The 20,968-nt window shown below is 43.3% G+C and overlaps 1 protein-coding gene and 1 long non-coding RNA gene across 2 annotated transcripts; one reads left to right on the forward strand and one right to left on the reverse strand.

Annotated features, from left to right (window-relative positions):
- The first annotated feature begins 1,756 nt into the window (after positions 1 to 1,756).
- On the forward strand, positions 1,757 to 12,050 carry LOC135394426 (uncharacterized). The gene is made up of 3 exons (XR_010422895.1): positions 1,757 to 1,817; positions 11,642 to 11,700; positions 11,893 to 12,050. It is a non-coding gene; the product is annotated as an uncharacterized LOC135394426 (long non-coding RNA).
- A 2,967-nt stretch (positions 12,051 to 15,017) lies between these two features.
- On the reverse strand, positions 15,018 to 15,740 carry LOC135395804 (tigger transposable element-derived protein 6-like). The gene has a single exon (XM_064626894.1). The coding sequence runs from the start codon at positions 15,738 to 15,740 to the stop codon at positions 15,018 to 15,020; it is 723 nt and encodes a 240-aa protein (XP_064482964.1).
- Positions 15,741 to 20,968: the final 5,228 nt, after the last annotated feature.

A 20,968-nucleotide genomic window follows, 5' to 3' on the forward strand; every position in this document is an offset into this window, starting at 1 on the left:
AAGGTCTCGTTTTGAAAGACAGATGCTAACATTTTAAATTTGCAGTGAGCGAACTATTAAAAGTTTGCAGGGGCGAAACGCGAATTCAGAATGTTTCTCTTTCAAAAGAAACATGCTGAAATTATAAACCTAGAGTGAATAAACTATAGATACTTTGCAGGAGCGAAACGCGAATTCAGAAAGTTTAGTTTTCAAAAGAAACCTGCTCAAATTTTTAATTTGGAGTGAAGAAACTGTTGATTGTTCGCAGGAGCAACACTTAAATTTAATTTCGGATCGGGTAAACAATTGATAGTTTGCAGGAGCGAAACACGAATTCAGATGATATCGTATTCAAAACAAACATGCTAAAATTTAAATTTTTAGTGAACAAACTATTGGTAATGGTGAAAGATGGAAGTCACTGAAAAGGTTAGCCAGCTGTAGGACTCTAACTCACATCTTGTGGATTAGCGGTCCAGGGCACAGGGATTCGTATAGCCCTGGACCGGTAATCCAGAAGATGTGGGTTCGAGTCCTACAGCTGGCTAACCTTTTTAGTGACTTCCATCTTTCATCGTTAATTTTTTAGGCAATTTGAGGCTTTCTATGTTGTTCCACCCTCAGAACATGAGTTCTCTCATGATAAACTGTTGGTAGTTTGCAGCAGCGAAACGTAAATTTCGCAGAATGTTTAGTTTTCAAAAGAAGCAAGCTAAAATGTTAAATTCGGAGTGAATATTTTGGAGTGAATTGGTAAATACATAAAACTCGAACTCAATAAACTATTGATAGTGTGCTGGAGCGAAACGCGAATTGAGAAGATGTGCTGGATTGGCTTGGCTCAAGCGACGTGAAGCTCGGTGAAGTCCAGTCACGACACTATCGATAGTCCGGAAAACTATCGCGATACTATCGAAATTCCGGTTCACTCGATAGTTGGACAGTCGATAGTCCAAAACTATCGATAGTATCGAATGTTTCGATAGTATCGCCCATCACTATCGCGGGCAGTCTGGGCAGTCGGCCAGCTCCAAGCAAGGTCGCTGCGTCTCCGCGGCTCGTCGATGTCGGTTGACCACAACGACCAAAGAAGAAGTGTACGCGCGGGTTTATTCGTGAGCTATAGTGACTCTGGCCATGTACTGATCTCCGGTAAAGTGTCAACCTACGGACATTCTTGCCGGGTCGGAACTGGAATGCTTGGTGAGCTGACGCCTGAGGAACACTTTCGAGCGCTGTCGCATTTTCAAATACAGTGACTAAGAAGAGACTGTTCGTAACGACAAAAGTATTCCCCGTGACTGTGTGACCTACGGTGCATCGCCAGAATGAGAAGAAGATGCTCATCTGTGAAACGCACGCACTCGTGGACTTCGCTCGCCTCCAGAAGTAGACTGTATGTGTGCTTTGCAAGTTCGAACTTGGTTTGGTTGCTGTCTATTCAAGGAACGAAACGTCCTGTACGCACGGTGAATATATGAGTCAAGCATTTGAGTTTATACGTTGCATCAATAAATATGTATTTCGCCTATCAAAAATGTCTTGGTTATTTTGGAATAACGGGCGCCAGGTATGAAAACCAGTAGAAGTCAATGGCAGCCAGGGCCGGCCGAAAGCCGAGCCAAAATGAGAGGTTGCTTATTGGTTGGCTGCTCGGCATCACGACGCATTTTCATTGGTCGTATGTCCAGTGGTGCCTGAATTATCTCAAACTATGGGCTCTATGGGGAGCTGTGGGCGCCTGACATCAATTGCTCTCAGTCGTCGGTTTCGCGCTGACGTAGGTGGACGTGTGTGTGTTGTGCTTCTTGTTTCATGCTAATTACCACATGGAGGTAAGTAATTTTAGTTCCTTGGTGTTTGTACTCCCGAATTTTTAGTGAAACATTCGCGCCCTGTTTCAGCTGTGGTGAAATCCGTTAAATAAGTTCAATTTCGGAAGATTTACAGGCAACAGTGCCGAATGATACTCCGATCAAATTTGGACAATCAAAAAACGTATATCTGTTCTCATATAGTCTTCGATAGCTTATAAATAGCCTCAGTGAGTGATTTAACGTGTGATACAGTTAGAATTTAGCGCTCAAAACCCTGCAGTCAAGCAGCAGTTACGAATGATACCCCTCAGGTTTTAAGCTCCGATCAAGTTGCAACAACCGAACGACGTTTTCCTGTTCTCGTGCAGCTTTCGATAGCTTATAAAAGCCTCAGTGAGTGATTTAACGTGTAATACATTTAGAATTTAGCGCTCAAAACCCTGCAGTCAAGCAGCAGTTACGAATGATACCCCTCAGGTTTTAAGCTCCGATCAAGTTGCAACAACCGAACGACGTTTTCCTGTTCTCGTGCAGCTTTCGATAGCTTATAAAAGCCTCAGTGAGTGATTTACCGTGTAATACACTTAGAATTTAGCGCTGAAAACCCTGCAGTCAAGGAGCAGTTACGAATGATACCCCTCAGGTTTTGAGCTCCGATCAAGTTGCAACAGCCGAACGACGTTTTCCTGTTCTCGTGCAGCTTTCGATAGCTTATAAAAGCCTCAGTGAGTGATTTAACGTGTAATACACTTACAATTTAGCGCTCAAAACCCTGCAGTCAAGGAGCAGTTACGAATGATACCCCTCAGGTTTTAAGCTCCGATCAAGTTGCAACAGCCGAACGACGTTTTCCTGTTCTCGTGCAGCTTTCGATAGCTTATAAAAGCCTCAGTGAGTGATTTAACGTGTAATACACTTACAATTTAGCGCTCAAAACCCTGCAGTCAAGCAGCAGTTACGAATGATACCCCTCAGGTTTTAAGCTCCGATCAAGTTGCAACAACCGACCGACGTTTTCCTGTTCTCGTGCAGCTTTCGATAGCTTATAAAAGCCTCAGTGAGTGATTTAACGTGTAATACACTTACAATTTAGCGCTCAAAACCCTGCAGTCAAGCAGCAGTTACGAATGATACCCCTCAGGTTTTAAGCTCCGATCAAGTTGCAACAACCGAACGACGTTTTCCTGTTCTCGTGCAGCTTTCGATAGCTTATAAAAGCCTCAGTGAGTGATTTAACGTGTAATACACTTAGAATTTAGCGCTGAAAACCCTGCAGTCAAGGAGCAGTTACGAATGATACCCCTCAGGTTTTAAGCTCCGATCAAGTTGCAACAGCCGAACGACGTTTTCCTGTTCTCGTGCAGCTTTCGATAGCTTATAAAAGCCTCCGTGAGTGATTTAACGTGTAATACACTTAGAATTTAGCGCTGAAAACCCTGCAGTCAAGGAGCAGTTACGAATGATACCCCTCAGGTTTTAAGCTCCGATCAAGTTGCAACAGCCGAACGACGTTTTCCTGTTCTCGTGCAGCTTTCGATAGCTTATAAAAGCCTCAGTGAGTGATTTAACGTGTAATACACTTACAATTTAGCGCTCAAAACCCTGCAGTCAAGCAGCAGTTACAAATGATACCCCTCAGAATTTAAGCTCCGATCAAGTTGCAACAACCGAACGACGTTTTCCTGTTCTCGTGCAGCTTTCGATAGCTTATAAAAGCCTCAGTGAGTGATTTAACGTGTAATACACTTAGAATTTAGCGCTGAAAACCCTGCAGTCAAGGAGCAGTTACGAATGATACCCCTCAGGTTTTAAGCTCCGATCAAGTTGCAACAACCGAACGACGTTTTCCTGTTCTCGTGCAGCTTTCGATAGCTTATAAAAGCCTCAGTGAGTGATTTAACGTGTAATACACTTAGAATTTAGCGCTGAAAACCCTGCAGTCAAGGAGCAGTTACGAATGATACCCCTCAGGTTTTAAGCTCCGATCAAGTTGCAACAGCCGAACGACGTTTTCCTGTTCTCGTGCAGCTTTCGATAGCTTATAAAAGCCTCAGTGAGTGATTTAACGTGTAATACACTTAGAATTTAGCGCTCAAAACCCTGCAGTCAAGGAGCAGTTACGAATGATACCCCTCAGGTTTTAAGCTCCGATCAAGTTGCAACAGCCGAACGACGTTTTCCTGTTCTCGTGCAGCTTTCGATAGCTTATAAAGGCCTCAGTGAGTGATTTAACGTGTAATACACTTACAATTTAGCGCTCAAAACCCTGCAGTCAAGCAGCAGTTACGAATGATACCCCTCAGGTTTTAAGCTCCGATCAAGTTGCAACAACCGAACGACGTTTTCCTGTTCTCGTGCAGCTTTCGATAGCTTATAAAAGCCTCCGTGAGTGATTTACCGTGTAATACACTTAGAATTTAGCGCTGAAAACCCTGCAGTCAAGGAGCAGTTACGAATGATACCCCTCAGGTTTTAAGCTCCGATCAAGTTGCAACAGCCGAACGACATTTTCCTGTTCTCGTGCAGCTTTCGATAGCTTATAAAAGCCTCAGTGAGTGATTTAACGTGTAATACACTTACAATTTAGCGCCCAAAACCCTGCAGTCAAGCAGCAGTTACAAATGATACCCCTCAGAATTTAAGCTCCGATCAAGTTGCAACAACCGAACGACGTTTTCCTGTTCTCGTGCAGCTTTCGATAGCTTATAAAAGCCTCAGTGAGTGATTTAACGTGTAATACACTTAGAATTTAGCGCTGAAAACCCTGCAGTCAAGGAGCAGTTACGAATGATACCCCTCAGGTTTTAAGCTCCGATCAAGTTGCAACAGCCGAACGACGTTTTCCTGTTCTCGTGCAGCTTTCGATAGCTTATAAAAGCCTCAGTGAGTGATTTAACGTGTAATACACTTACAATTTAGCGCTCAAAACCCTGCAGTCAAGCAGCAGTTACGAATGATACCCCTCAGGTTTTAAGCTCCGATCAAGTTGCAACAACCGAACGACGTTTTCCTGTTCTCGTGCAGCTTTCGATAGCTTATAAAAGCCTCAGTGAGTGATTTAACGTGTAATACACTTACAATTTAGCGCTCAAAACCCTGCAGTCAAGCAGCAGTTACGAATGATACCCCTCAGGTTTTAAGCTCCGATCAAGTTGCAACAACCGAACGACGTTTTCCTGTTCTCGTGCAGCTTTCGATAGCTTATAAAAGCCTCAGTGAGTGATTTAACGTGTAATACACTTAGAATTTAGCGCTGAAAACCCTGCAGTCAAGGAGCAGTTACGAATGATACCCCTCAGGTTTTAAGCTCCGATCAAGTTGCAACAGCCGAACGACGTTTTCCTGTTCTCGTGCAGCTTTCGATAGCTTATAAAAGCCTCAGTGAGTGATTTAACGTGTAATACACTTACAATTTAGCACTCAAAACCCTGCAGTCAAGCAGCAGTTACGAATGATACCCCTCAGGTTTTAAGCTCCGATCAAGTTGCAACAACCGAACGACGTTTTCCTGTTCTCGTGCAGCTTTCGATAGCTTATAAAAGCCTCAGTGAGTGATTTAACGTGTAATACACTTACAATTTAGCGCTCAAAACCCTGCAGTCAAGCAGCAGTTACAAATCACACCCCTCAGGTTTTAAGCTCCGATCAAGTTGCAACAGCCGAACGACGTTTTCCTGTTCTCGTGCAGCTTTCGATAGCTTATAAAATGCCTCAGTGAGTGATTTAACGTGTAATACACTTACAATTTAGCGCTCAAAACCCTGCAGTCAAGCAGCAGTTACAAATGATACCCCTCAGGTTTTAAGCTCCGATCAAGTTGCAACAGCCGAACGACGTTTTCCTGTTCTCGTGCAGCTTTCGATAGCTTATAAAAGCCTCAGTGAGTGATTTAACGTGTAATACACTTACAATTTAGCGCTCAAAACCCTGCAGTCAAGCAGCAGTTACGAATGATACCCCTCAGGTTTTAAGCTCCGATCAAGTTGCAACAACCGAACGACGTTTTCCTGTTCTCGTGCAGCTTTCGATAGCTTATAAAAGCCTCAGTGAGTGATTTAACGTGTAATACACTTACAATTTAGCGCTTAAAACCCTGCAGTCAAGCAGCAGTTACGAATGATACCCATCAGGTTTTAAGCTCCGATCAAGTTGCAACAACCGAACGACGTTTTCCTGTTCTCGTGCAGCTTTCGATAGCTTATAAAAGCCTCACTGACTGATTTAACGTGTAATACACTTACAATTTAGCGCTCAAAACCCTGCAGTCAAGCAGCAGTTACGAATGATACCCCTCAGGTTTTAAGCTCCGATCAAGTTGCAACAACCGAACGACGTTTTCCTGTTCTCGTGCAGCTTTCGATAGCTTATAAAAGCCTCAGTGAGTGATTTAACGTGTAATACACTTAGAATTTAGCGCTGAAAACCCTGCAGTCAAGGAGCAGTTACGAATGATACCCCTCAGGTTTTAAGCTCCGATCAAGTTGCAACAGCCGAACGACGTTTTCCTGTTCTCGTGCAGCTTTCGATAGCTTATAAAAGCCTCAGTGAGTGATTTAACGTGTAATACACTTACAATTTAGCGCTCAAAACCCTGCAGTCAAGCAGCAGTTACGAATGATACCCCTCAGGTTTTAAGCTCCGATCAAGTTGCAACAGCCGAACGACGTTTTCCTGTTCTCGTGCAGCTTTCGATAGCTTATAAAAGCCTCAGTGAGTGATTTAACGTGTAATACACTTACAATTTAGCGCTCAAAACCCTGCAGTCAAGCAGCAGTTACGAATGATACCCCTCAGGTTTTAAGCTCCGATCAAGTTGCAACAGCCGAACGACGTTTTCCTGTTCTCGTGCAGCTTTCGATAGCTTATAAAAGCCTCAGTGAGTGATTTAACGTGTAATACACTTACAATTTAGCGCTCAAAACCCTGCAGTCAAGCAGCAGTTACGAATGATACCCCTCAGGTTTTAAGCTCCGATCAAGTTGCAACAACCGAACGACGTTTTCCTGTTCTCGTGCAGCTTTCGATAGCTTATAAAAGCCTCAGTGAGTGATTTAACGTGTAATACACTTAGAATTTAGCGCTGAAAACCCTGCAGTCAAGGAGCAGTTACGAATGATACCCCTCAGGTTTTAAGCTCCGATCAAGTTGCAACAACCGAACGACGTTTTCCTGTTCTCGTGCAGCTTTCGATAGCTTATAAAAGCCTCAGTGAGTGATTTACCGTGTAATACACTTAGAATTTAGCGCTGAAAACCCTGCAGTCAAGGAGCAGTTACGAATGATACCCCTCAGGTTTTAAGCTCCGATCAAGTTGCAACAGCCGAACGACGTTTTCCTGTTCTCGTGCAGCTTTCGATAGCTTATAAAAGCCTCAGTGAGTGATTTAACGTGTAATACACTTACAATTTAGCGCTGAGAACCCTGCAGTCAAGGAGCAGTTACGAATGATACCCCTCAGGTTTTAAGCTCCGATCAAGTTGCAACAGCCGAACGACGTTTTCCTGTTCTCGTGCAGCTTTCGATAGCTTATAAAAGCCTCAGTGAGTGATTTAACGTGTAATACACTTACAATTTAGCGCTCAAAACCCTGCAGTCAAGGAGCAGTTACGAATGATACCCCTCAGGTTTTAAGCTCCGATCAAGTTGCAACAACCGAACGACGTTTTCCTGTTCTCGTGCAGCTTTCGATAGCTTATAAAAGCCTCAGTGAGTGATTTACCGTGTAATACACTTAGAATTTAGCGCTGAAAACCCTGCAGTCAAGGAGCAGTTACGAATGATACCCCTCAGGTTTTAAGCTCCGATCAAGTTGCAACAGCCGAACGACGTTTTCCTGTTCTCGTGCAGCTTTCGATAGCTTATAAAAGCCTCAGTGAGTGATTTAACGTGTAATACACTTAGAATTTAGCGCTGAGAACCCTGCAGTCAAGGAGCAGTTACGAATGATACCCCTCAGGTTTTAAGCTCCGATCAAGTTGCAACAGCCGAACGACGTTTTCCTGTTCTCGTGCAGCTTTCGATAGCTTATAAAAGCCTCAGTGAGTGATTTAACGTGTAATACACTTACAATTTAGCGCTCAAAACCCTGCAGTCAAGGAGCAGTTACGAATGATACCCCTCAGGTTTTAAGCTCCGATCAAGTTGCAACAGCCGAACGACGTTTTCCTGTTCTCGTGCAGCTTTCGATAGCTTATAAAAGCCTCAGTGAGTGATTTAACGTGTAATACACTTACAATTTAGCGCTCAAAACCCTGCAGTCAAGCAGCAGTTACGAATGATACCCCTCAGGTTTTAAGCTCCGATCAAGTTGCAACAACCGAACGACGTTTTCCTGTTCTCGTGCAGCTTTCGATAGCTTATAAAAGCCTCAGTGAGTGATTTAACGTGTAATACACTTACAATTTAGCGCTCAAAACCCTGCAGTCAAGCAGCAGTTACGAATGATACCCCTCAGGTTTTAAGCTCCGATCAAGTTGCAACAACCGAACGACGTTTTCCTGTTCTCGTGCAGCTTTCGATAGCTTATAAAAGCCTGAGTGAGTGATTTAACGTGTAATACACTTAGAATTTAGCGCTGAAAACCCTGCAGTCAAGGAGCAGTTACGAATGATACCCCTCAGGTTTTAAGCTCCGATCAAGTTGCAACAGCCGAACGACGTTTTCCTGTTCTCGTGCAGCTTTCGATAGCTTATAAAAGCCTCAGTGAGTGATTTAACATGTAATACACTTACAATTTAGCGCTCAAAACCCTGCAGTCAAGCAGCAGTTACGAATGATACCCCTCAGGTTTTAAGCTCCGATCAAGTTGCAACAACCGAACGACGTTTTCCTGTTCTCGTGCAGCTTTCGATAGCTTATAAAAGCCTCAGTGAGTGATTTAACGTGTAATACACTTAGAATTTAGCGCTGAAAACCCTGCAGTCAAGGAGCAGTTACGAATGATACCCCTCAGGTTTTAAGCTCCGATCAAGTTGCAACAGCCGAACGACGTTTTCCTGTTCTCGTGCAGCTTTCGATAGCTTATAAAAGCCTCAGTGAGTGATTTAACGTGTAATACACTTAGAATTTAGCGCTCAAAACCCTGCAGTCAAGGAGCAGTTACGAATGATACCCCTCAGGTTTTAAGCTCCGATCAAGTTGCAACAGCCGAACGACGTTTTCCTGTTCTCGTGCAGCTTTCGATAGCTTATAAAGGCCTCAGTGAGTGATTTAACGTGTAATACACTTACAATTTAGCGCTCAAAACCCTGCAGTCAAGCAGCAGTTACGAATGATACCCCTCAGGTTTTAAGCTCCGATCAAGTTGCAACAACCGAACGACGTTTTCCTGTTCTCGTGCAGCTTTCGATAGCTTATAAAAGCCTCCGTGAGTGATTTACCGTGTAATACACTTAGAATTTAGCGCTGAAAACCCTGCAGTCAAGGAGCAGTTACGAATGATACCCCTCAGGTTTTAAGCTCCGATCAAGTTGCAACAGCCGAACGACATTTTCCTGTTCTCGTGCAGCTTTCGATAGCTTATAAAAGCCTCAGTGAGTGATTTAACGTGTAATACACTTACAATTTAGCGCCCAAAACCCTGCAGTCAAGCAGCAGTTACAAATGATACCCCTCAGGTTTTAAGCTCCGATCAAGTTGCAACAACCGAACGACGTTTTCCTGTTCTCGTGCAGCTTTCGATAGCTTATAAAAGCCTCAGTGAGTGATTTAACGTGTAATACACTTAGAATTTAGCGCTGAAAACCCTGCAGTCAAGGAGCAGTTACGAATGATACCCCTCAGGTTTTAAGCTCCGATCAAGTTGCAACAGCCGAACGACGTTTTCCTGTTCTCGTGCAGCTTTCGATAGCTTATAAAAGCCTCAGTGAGTGATTTAACGTGTAATACACTTACAATTTAGCACTCAAAACCCTGCAGTCAAGCAGCAGTTACGAATGATACCCCTCAGGTTTTAAGCTCCGATCAAGTTGCAACAACCGAACGACGTTTTCCTGTTCTCGTGCAGCTTTCGATAGCTTATAAAAGCCTCAGTGAGTGATTTAACGTGTAATACACTTAGAATTTAGCGCTGAAAACCCTGCAGTCAAGGAGCAGTTACGAATGATACCCCTCAGGTTTTAAGCTCCGATCAAGTTGCAACAGCCGAACGACGTTTTCCTGTTCTCGTGCAGCTTTCGATAGCTTATAAAAGCCTCAGTGAGTGATTTAACGTGTAATACACTTACAATTTAGCGCTCAAAACCCTGCAGTCAAGCAGCAGTTACGAATGATACCCCTCAGGTTTTAAGCTCCGATCAAGTTGCAACAACCGAACGACGTTTTCCTGTTCTCGTGCAGCTTTCGATAGCTTATAAAAGCCTCAGTGAGTGATTTAACGTGTAATACACTTAGAATTTAGCGCTGAAAACCCTGCAGTCAAGGAGCAGTTACGAATGATACCCCTCAGGTTTTAAGCTCCGATCAAGTTGCAACAGCCGAACGACGTTTTCCTGTTCTCGTGCAGCTTTCGATAGCTTATAAAAGCCTCAGTGAGTGATTTAACGTGTAATACACTTACAATTTAGCGCTCAAAACCCTGCAGTCAAGCAGCAGTTACGAATGATACCCCTCAGGTTTTAAGCTCCGATCAAGTTGCAACAACCGAACGACGTTTTCCTGTTCTCGTGCAGCTTTCGATAGCTTATAAAAGCCTCAGTGAGTGATTTAACGTGTAATACACTTAGAATTTAGCGCTGAAAACCCTGCAGTCAAGGAGCAGTTACGAATGATACCCCTCAGGTTTTAAGCTCCGATCAAGTTGCAACAGCCGAACGACGTTTTCCTGTTCTCGTGCAGCTTTCGATAGCTTATAAAAGCCTCAGTGAGTGATTTAACGTGTAATACACTTACAATTTAGCGCTCAAAACCCTGCAGTCAAGCAGCAGTTACGAATGATACCCCTCAGGTTTTAAGCTCCGATCAAGTTGCAACAACCGAACGACGTTTTCCTGTTCTCGTGCAGCTTTCGATAGCTTATAAAAGCCTCAGTGAGTGATTTAACGTGTAATACATTTAGAATTTAGCGCTCAAAACCCTGCAGTCAAGCAGCAGTTACGAATGATACCCCTCAGGTTTTAAGCTCCGATCAAGTTGCAACAACCGAACGACGTTTTCCTGTTCTCGTGCAGCTTTCGATAGCTTATAAAAGCCTCCGTGAGTGATTTACCGTGTAATACACTTAGAATTTAGCGCTGAAAACCCTGCAGTCAAGGAGCGGTTACGAATGATACCCCTAAGGTTTTAAGCTCCGATCAAGTTGCAACAGCCGAACGACGTTGTCCTGTTCTCGTGCAGCTTTCGATAGCGTATACAAGCCTCTGTGAATGATTCAGCGTGTGATACAGTTAGAATTTTGGGCCTCGAAACCCTGCGGTCAAGCAGCAGTTACGAATGATACAGTATCAACAACAGAACACAGCTTTCCTGTCCTCGTATAGCGTTCGATAGCTTATAAAAGCCACTGTGAGTGATGTAACATGTGATACAGTTAGAATTTAAGGCTCAGAAATCTGCAATCAAGCAGCGGTGTCCAGTGATACCGCTCAGGTTTTAAGCTCCGACCTGATTTGAACAACCAAACAACGTTTTCCTGTCCTCATATAGCCTTTGATAGCTTAGAAATGCCACAGTGAGTGATCAGATGGTTTTGTTTTCAAAAATTGTAGAGGATTTTATAAATGACACTGCCAAAATTTAAGTCTTGCAAATGATGATTACGGAGAGTGAAATGCTATCCAGCATGTTAAAAGCTGCAGACTTGAAGCTTTTTGTTGCCTAAATACATTTCACCCTGTTGTTTCCAGGTGGAACCCCTGTAGCTGAGCAGAAAAACCAGGACTGTCAGACGCCATACATGAATTGGGTATGGGATAGAGAGAGAAGTATTGGGATTCTATTGGAGAATTTGCATACCCCTGCTTATGCTAGTCCTCACTAGGCCAACCAAAGCAGGCACACAATTGTTCTCGTGCTGAGCGGACAGATTTGTAACTGACACTGTTTACTTATAATTCTCAGTAATTTCACACTACTCACAATTATGTTTTAATTTCAGTTCAAGGTCTTCAAACAGAGCTGACCCAGCAGAAGGCCTCTGGTGGCATACTGTAATCAAGTGCGCCACTCCCACGGGATTATTGCATTGGCCTTTTGCATTCATGCCTGAATGCTGTCCGGGCATCTCACAGGCACCAGCTGCGTGACGATGCCCCATCCCACGGATTGTCTTATGCCAACAGCGTGCTCCCGTAGGGAACTATGGACACTAGAAGATGGACTGTGGACATGCTAAGGAATTCTTCAGTAGCTTCATGGTGCACAGGAGAAGAAACAGCAGACCTGGACGAAGTAAACAAACGGCCCTTATCAGGGCCACCATATGTCTGCCACAATGGCTAGCGTTCTGCTGATAGAACAAACCCTGATGGTGATAGAAGATCACTGAACTAACCATAACTCAAGCACGATGGCTACAACAGTGCTGATAGAAAGCAATCATTGCAGTTGCAAATGCCATACATTTCGTTAAGCACTATATTTTTGATGACAGTAACATTTAGAGTTGAAGGGGTCATGTTCTGCCACTTTTTGGATGGTCAAAGTATGCATCACAGAACATATTGCCAAGGTGAACATTATGTGGAACCGACTATAACTCCTGTTATTCATTCGCACAGAAAATGTCAAGGTGGTTGCGAGAGACTTGTACTATGTCTGTTCTATGTCTTTTGCAAAAGCTATCACCGTTTCTCGACAAAAGTGACGTGGAGAATGTACTGGATGCCACCATTTTTCCCCTTTCTCTCCGTACTATAAAGGTAGTTCTTTCTGTGTAGTCCAATAATACGAGAATTTGAAAAAAGGTCTTTGGGTGTACTTGACATAACTGTATGCCAGTCTATATCATTGAACCCCCGTGGCACTGAGGACAAAACTTTACGACACAGTATATTGGGGTCCGAAGAACGCCATTGGAGCCACAGGGCACATTGACTTTAGACCACATCATGGAGGGCCACAAGGAAAAGAAACTACTGTAGTTACCATAAAACTTTGGTATATCATACATAACATTGTACACAAAAACAGGACCGACATAGTTATTGTGGAGTCGGACAGTGGATAACACAAAAAATTAACGGGCTTACTAGGCTAACGCCAATAAATGGGTGGCCTTTCAAATAGAGTGCTGAAAGTATGAAAAACTATTCGACCTTCACAAAGGTTTAGGAGAATGTTCAGGAGCACTCCAAATTATCTATTTACTTACTGTATTGCTGCCTTAGCTCACAGTTGGAAAAATAAGTATGGAAAATCAAAGAGAAAGAGCTAGCTGGCACGGTGGGCTATGGCTTCGGGCTTGCTATGTTGTGTTTAATAAGAAGTGCAGAAATTTGGGCCAGTTTGTACCTAACTGCAAAAGGGAATAAGAGCATACAGACGGGACAATGGAGAGACAGAGCTGCTTACAACTAAACTATAATGATAGGAAACCCGATGCAGTCATGTGCGCAGGTGCATTGCTATCCCACCATGTCAAAACAACGAATACAGTGCTAGACAAATGTTAGAGAACACGTTCCGGCGTATTCCTTCCTTATAGTGACAGTCAATGGGACCGTACAGACTTAGACATGGGCGTATAGGTAGCCAAGTCACCTGTATGCAAGTCCGTACGATACCATTCGCTGCCAGTTTGTCACTCGGAGGGAGGAGTACGCCAGAGTATGTTCCGTAAACTTTTGTCCAGCACTTTACAAGTATAAAACTGATTAACAATGTAGAGTGGGCTAGTTGGTATGACATCTTAGACTATGTAGTTACGGCAGACAATGACAACACACCACTCCACAATCAACTGGTTTATTTCTGGAAAAACAGAAAAGGAAGGTTGAATGTTGGGATTGGGGGTTTTGAGACGACCTGATTAAAAAGGAACTTTACACCTAGTGGTGATCTTTTCCTGCTGTCCTTGTCTGCCATAGCTCCGTAGTGAAGAAGTCCGTACAAGTATGTCAGACAAGACCCTAAAAATGACATTTTTAGGCATGTGCAAACAAAACCACCGTAGTGATAAGGGGTGACACCAGTGAAAACAATTCCTATGATTTGAATAAAAATTCAAGTTCCTTATCCATCAGACAAATAGAACCTTCAGTAGTACAACTGGAAGAACCACTTATTTAAGCCACATCGACTACCTCTCTTTCGAACTGGCAGTTTGCTTTTCTTTTTGGCTGAGTTCTCTCAAAAATCGGCTTTTAATGTCACTACGTATTTCATTTAGTATAAGAATTAGGATGGACAGAAGATCGACTCAATCCTCGCATTAGCTACGGTGTGCTAGTGTACCATACCGCACGCGAATACCAGGTTGCCGTCTCCGTAATTTTGTGAGGTTCGAGAGCCTGCTCGAACTGCTCGCATGCAGTGTATTCTACCTAACATGGACAGTGCAGCAGCAGTACGGCGGGCCAGGCTGAAAACAATGTCTGAAAATCTGTTCTCCTAATTCGTCTTTAAATTTTTCGAGAGGGTAGCTTCGTTCTCTTTGGCGGCCAAGAGGCCGCGTGTTTGAGAACCCTGTACAGTCAAACTCCTTTAGAACGAAGCTCAGGGGACCGCGAAAAAATTTCGTAGTAAAGGTCACTTCGTTAAAAGGGATGTCCGCCATCTTGTTTGTTTACATTTCCGCTTCGCTCGGTCCGCCTGGCGATAACCATAAAAGCAAGAAGGGAGAGACCACTCAAATTGTTAATATGCACTTACAGAACACATTTATTTGTGCACAAAGAAATCAGTTAGCCTTTTTTGAACAAGTGTGTTCATTGCATTCTCGGAACAGTAAATATGCAGATTGTCCAAGCTTCCAAAGTGTGCTTCAGGCACGTTGTTACAAGAAGAAAGAAACCACTGCAGTTTATCTATCATCTGTAGCGCCTCGGTAGCAGTCACAGTCGGCGCTTCTTCATTTTTTCATTTCAGTTTTCCGGGAGGTTGATCCTTCTTGCATATCCTACCCATGCCCTCTGCAAGGATTCATGCTCGTCACAACAGTTAGCTGCGGTGAAAATGGTTCCGTCGTCTTCCTCGTCGTCTCTCGACTCGATGAACCCGGCTTTGCGCCAGCAATTTTCAACAACCTCTTGCGTCACACTCCGCCATGCGCCAGCCAACATTTCAGTGGCCTGGCGGATATCTATGTTCGTTGGTTTTGGAACTTTTGCTTCGATGTTGACGAGGATTTTCTCTAGCATCCGTCTTCGGTAATGCGACTTGAGCGAGCGAATAATGCCTTGGTCGAGGGGTTGAAGCACCGACGTACAGTTCGGTGGAAGAAGCAGCACTCGTGACGTACGTCATCTTGGGAACTTTGCAGTGTGCAGAACAGTTGTCCAGGATGAGAGCGATGTGCCTTTTCTGTTCCTTCATTTTCTTTTCTAGCTGCAGCAGCCATTCGGTGAATATCGCCGAAGTCATCCAGGCTTTCTGGTTCCATCTGTAGTCTACCGGGAGGCTGCGTACGTTCTTGAATGCGCGTGGATTTCGAGACTTGCCTATCACTAGCGGCTTCAGCTTCGCTGTCCCGGTCATGTTACAGCAAAGGAGGACCGAAATGCGTTCCTTGGATTTTTTCCCTCCCTTGCAATTGTCATTCTTCACTGCCAGCGTACACTCTGGTAGCAGCTTGAAAAACAGCGCGGTCTCATCCGCATTAAAAATGTCTTCTGGGGCATACTGTGACAGCACCTGTTTCATTTCTTGGTCTCGCCAACCTTGCACAGCATCTTGAGGGGCCGACCTCTCTTCTCCTGACACACACTTGAAGACGATGCCGTGCCGTGCACGAAAGGCTCGGAGCCACCCCTGCGTTCCTTTGAATTTCTCTTCGACACCACACATGGCTGCAAACGCCCTTGCTTTCGCGCACAACACTGGGCCCGTTTTTGTTCATTATTAAGGTATTTTCGTTGTAAAGAAATTTGTACTAAATGTTTGAAAAATATATTAGTCCTATGGGGCTCTGGCGGGACCGCGAAAAAAATTCGTTCTACTGGTACTTTCGTTAAAAAGGCGTTCGCTCTAAAGGAGTTTGACTGTAGATAGGGCAATTGCTTTTGAAACTAAACAACAAGGATCAGAAACGTAACGCTGTCCTATATCCGCGCAGAAGCACCATAGCTCATGTACAAAGCAGGTTGGTTGGTTGGTGGTTGGTAAAACAACAAGAGGAGATTGAATTCGCGAATTCTGCTACCCCCCCCCCCCCCAAAAAAAAAAGGTCTTCAAAGGCATGAACGGGTTCTTCCGAGGAACCACCACCGTGGGAAAACAGACACAAGTGCAAGTGGTAAATGTGAATCATGTGTCGCCCACAAGATTTTTTTAGAGTTTCTTTGAGAGATGTTCAAAATTTAGTTTGCAATTTATTGAGTTTATATACGTATATCCAGCACAGCGGGTCCCGTGATTTCAGCCCTTTTTTTTTGTTTTTTTTTTATATATGATTTATTTGCTACAGCAATTCACATATAACATCGACTTAGTGAAAGTATACTTTATGTAGTAATTGTAATTTTAATGCTTTTCATATCTTACGGCTCCTCTTTGTTCGGTTTTTCGATAGTTCTGTCTTCCGACTTTCCAGCTTTCTGATAGTTCGGTCTAGTGATTTTCGGCCTTATATGATTGCCCCTGCTCTTGAGCCCCGGATCCCGACAGCCTCGAAATACCCTTATCTCGTGACCACTTCTCCTTCCAACTGGTTACAAAAAGTGAAGTGTTCATAACCAAAGTGTGTTGATATGCAGATTAAGTAGAAAGGAAGAGAGGCAGATAAAAATGACAAAAGCATAAGAGAAGGCGACAAATTGTCTTCTATCAAGAATACTTCTTCATTGATACTAAGGTCACAAAATGATCACGATGATCGGGTATGTTTAGGGCAAATCGTGCAACACAGTCCCCAAAGAAAATGACAAAAATATATACACAGTACCGAGAGGATAGAGGTACGTAGCAAGCGAGCTGGTTGTGTAGATCCATAACACAGACAAGCTTGTCTGTGTTTGTCGTTTTTTGTCCCCCAGTCTCCGGTTTTTAATTTAGAGATAACCATATATAAAGTAATTGAACCTCTGTATGCAGTAAGCAATCCATGCATGTAATGCAATCCCCTTTCGTGTATTTTTGCTGCAATGACATCCACATACCAGCATGTACCTGCCATAGAAAATTTAGGACCGTATTGCAATTTATTGACCTGTTACAGGAGGGTAAGAAACGAGAAATGTATGTGTGTCAATGGGATGGGCAGTCAGATCTTGCCCCTTTTCTACACACGCATACAAATGATAGCTTAAATTGAACTGCGGCTTCCACTCGGAAAACACGTTCTTCCTAACTAACACGACTGTGTCGGCAGTGATACTGAGCGTTGTAATCGAAAAAAAAGAAAAAAAAAAACGTGAGCACTAAGCTAATAAGTCATATTATGCTGGTCACCTACGATATTATTTTCAAGATTGTGCTTGTTTAGCAGCGCGATACGCGCGACCCATGCTGCTCTGCAACGCACAGGTGACGTCACCCCAAGGGCGGATCAAGAATCTTCCCGGGGGTGGGGGGATCCGCTATGGACAAGTGCCAGGTGCATGCTGGGATTGGTCCATTGAACCCTATGTTCAAGTCTGGAATTGAGGGGGGTCAGGACATCCGGACCCCCCCCCCCCCAAATCCGCCCCTGCGTCACCCTACCTGGTTCTTCAGCAATCCAAGTACGACTTGTGAAAGCTGCTTGTATTTGCGCGATAACCCTGTGTGCATGCGGTGTTACATTGAAAAATGATATATCATGCTCACGGACAATTTCTGCTAAGTCACAGACCCAAAAAAACAGATATTTTACACATTTTCCATTGCATTAGTCAAGGTAACCCGGCTGCAATCACTTTACCAAATACTCACTTGAAGTTTTCTCGGTTGGGGATTTTTCGACTTATCCCCTTATTCTTGCATGCACGGGGTTCAATTGTCAACTGAAGGGAAACTATATACATGCCATCAGCACAAAGCTTGCCTGTCTGTATTTAAAAGAAAACAAAAATGAAAGAAAAGAAACACACGGGGCACCAAATTTATGAACCAGAGCGGGACGAAGAATCTGTTAACTCTAAGCAGAGCAATGTGCTTCCCATGAAGAAAAACGACATTCCTATACCTAAACGTTGTTTGGTCTAGTTGGGCCTAGAGTCACTCTAGTTGGGCCGAGCTTGCGAAGAAGAGGGTTCGGCCAAGCTTTCATTGACATCGGCCTTACTCGGGCCAACTGAATACCGCCAACTTTGGGCCAGTATGTGACAGTCCGTCCTAACAAACACGGGGACCAACATGCATTGCCGTTGGGGCCATTGTAGAACCAAGCTTGGTTTCTAGTCGGGCATTAGTTGGCTAGATAGCGTCCCATGAGGCACCAGCAATGATGGGCCAAGTATGGTCCAAATATAATAAGATTCTTAACCAACCATGGTTATGGGTACCCCATGCACCTTCTGCACCCCTCTACGCGATATTCTATTCTATAACGCAGTGTGCCTTACAACTGTACCTGGCAGGTGTGTATATTGCAAAAATAAAATCCAAACGTTGAAAGTGCTGCTGCTGGTCGTGTGTGGCCTGTCTTACCATCGTTTTGCCGCTATTGGAATAGATATGTATACGAACCAACCTGCTCGACAGCTGTTATTGTCAAAGGTTATACACATTACAAACGAGTAGGAAATGGAAATTCCTACTCGTTTAAGTAATGCTGTTCGTGTCACTATGGCTCAATGTATGAAGCTGGTTTTCGCCTTGTCTGAAAATAATTTTGCAAGCTGAAGAAAAAATGTAGAAATGGACTTGTATACATCGAATTGAACTACATAGACTAGCATCGTTGCTTTGTTGTTTCGAGCAGCAGCTGCTGTTTTGGAGTTTCCTCTCAACGCTGGGCCAATATTGGCCCGCATTTATATGCCAGGGTTTGGGGGTTTAACCCCCCCCCCCCCAAAAAAAAATGTAAGTTTGGTTAGTGCATTTGGAAGAGGGAGATGATAATGAAATCCTCCTCATCCATGTAAAGTCCCCATAGAACTCCTCCATAAATATTTTTGGGCTAGGCCACTGCTTTGAGCCCAACGTAGTTTACGAACTGCCTTCGCAGGTGACAATATGACGACGTCAGCCCAAGTTGCAGCGACTTGTGCCAACCAAATACCGATCTCCGGCAGATTTTAGGCAATTTTCACTTGGACTTTTTGTCTAGCTGGACACAAGGCTATTGAAAGATGTAACATTTCCTTGAGTTTGAAGAACACAGAAGACGACGACGACGAGACTCAAATACGAACTAAAAAAAAAATGTTATAGAGTACATCAGTTCTCTTGCACTATATTAATTTGTTCATACATGATCATTGTTTTCAATATAGTAGTGTGGTATTGCAGCGAAATTGTGAAAGCTCCTCGTGACATATTGCACCCGGACTGTTTCCACACGCGTGTCAACTTGTATTCTTCGAAATCTGAAGTATTCCTCATATATCCTCAGGTGGGCAAAAGCAATCCACAGACCGACCGCTGTGACGTCGCTCATGATCTTCGTTGTCTCGCGACGTAAACTCCCAATTATATATCCTCATATATATTATTGATACCTTTAACTTTTTACTGCAGAACCGGTTCCGAAGCGTTGCGTGCCTGTACATTAGAAGAAAAAAAAAAGAAAAAGCGAAAAACAAAAAGGAGCTAGAAAAGTGTACAGTTTGGTGGAAGATGCCAGAAAACTGTAATTGCGGGAAGACATTACATAAGAAATAATTGTTGTACATGTATATTTTTCCTTTTATTAAATCGGTTGGGCGTTCGGTGTCGTGGTGTATATCTCTCTCTTTCTTTGTGCTGTTTTTACACCGTACCAATTACCCCAAGCGTCTGCCTTACTTTGGATGCATTTGTAAATTTGAAACTTCGTGTGTTTTATTATTCATCTCCGGCTAACCTGACACGATATACTTTCAGTGAATAGCAGCACGACGCTCTTAAGTTGACCACCTGGCCATGTTTTCTACCAAATTCTCCAAATTTCTGGATTCTGCAGAGGATTTGACAAACCCGGATTTGAAATGGGATTTGATTTGGCATGAAAATAGGCAAATAAGCAAGAAAGATGCTTCACTTTGTTTTCCATAATATTAAACGGGCTAGTACTCGAGTTAAAAGGGATGCATACATTACTATGGTTTGCCCTACTCTGGATTGTGCATGTACATGGGATCCGCATGAAATGTTTTTAATTCGGGAGAGGGTTCAGAATATTGCGGCCAGATGAGTTGCATGGATGTTAGTATAAGCGAGATAAAGTCAAGATTAGGTTGGGATAGTTTGTCGACAAGGAGACAACAGTTACGTTTGCAATTTTCAGATAATATTATTCATGATAAAATTAGTATATGACAAAGGAACCTCCATCGTACATATCGAGATTGATCACTGCAGGAAAATTCAGCCCAACGGATGTATAGAGCTTATTTTTTCGGGACCTGAGTACCTGTTGTCTAAGAAATGTGTGCTTTTTAATTTTTCTTTTTGTATGCTGTACTTATTGCTTACTTTTATTTGTATGTATCCCCGCCACAGTAATGTCGTAAGGCGTTGTTGCGTAAGAGCAGAAATAAATAAATACAGAAAGAAACAAAAAAAACTATAATTCTAGATACATAATGACTTCATTTGCTTCTTGAAAATAAAGACTTGACTTGAATCCGATTTGTTCCATCAAATCCATATCACTGGCGTGAGGTGCCTCATGATGACCCATGACAAACATAGCGGTGATACAAATGCTGACAAATTACGAAGTGCTTCGCATGCTTCAGATACACTTTCAACGTTTCGAATATGAGCGGGCTTCTATAGCCATGACGGCTTCAACCGGTTTCAACGACTTCAACCTTCAACACACTACAAAGCAGGCAAAAAGTTCCCAGTACGTCAACAACGCGAAAAAGATCGTCCGTGCAACATTAGTGTGAAAGAACAGGCCTATTAATAAACAGTACAACAAAAATAGATGAAATTGAAATAATGGC

The sequence above is a fragment of the Ornithodoros turicata genome, chromosome 5 (assembly GCF_037126465.1).
Source record: "Ornithodoros turicata isolate Travis chromosome 5, ASM3712646v1, whole genome shotgun sequence".
NCBI lineage: Eukaryota > Metazoa > Arthropoda > Arachnida > Ixodida > Argasidae > Ornithodoros > Ornithodoros turicata.

Excerpts from the sequence above, each read along its gene's own strand:
- LOC135395804 (XM_064626894.1), bottom strand. The coding sequence starts at position 15,740 with ATGTGTGGTGTCGAAGAGAAATTCAAAGGAACGCAGGGGTGGCTCCGA.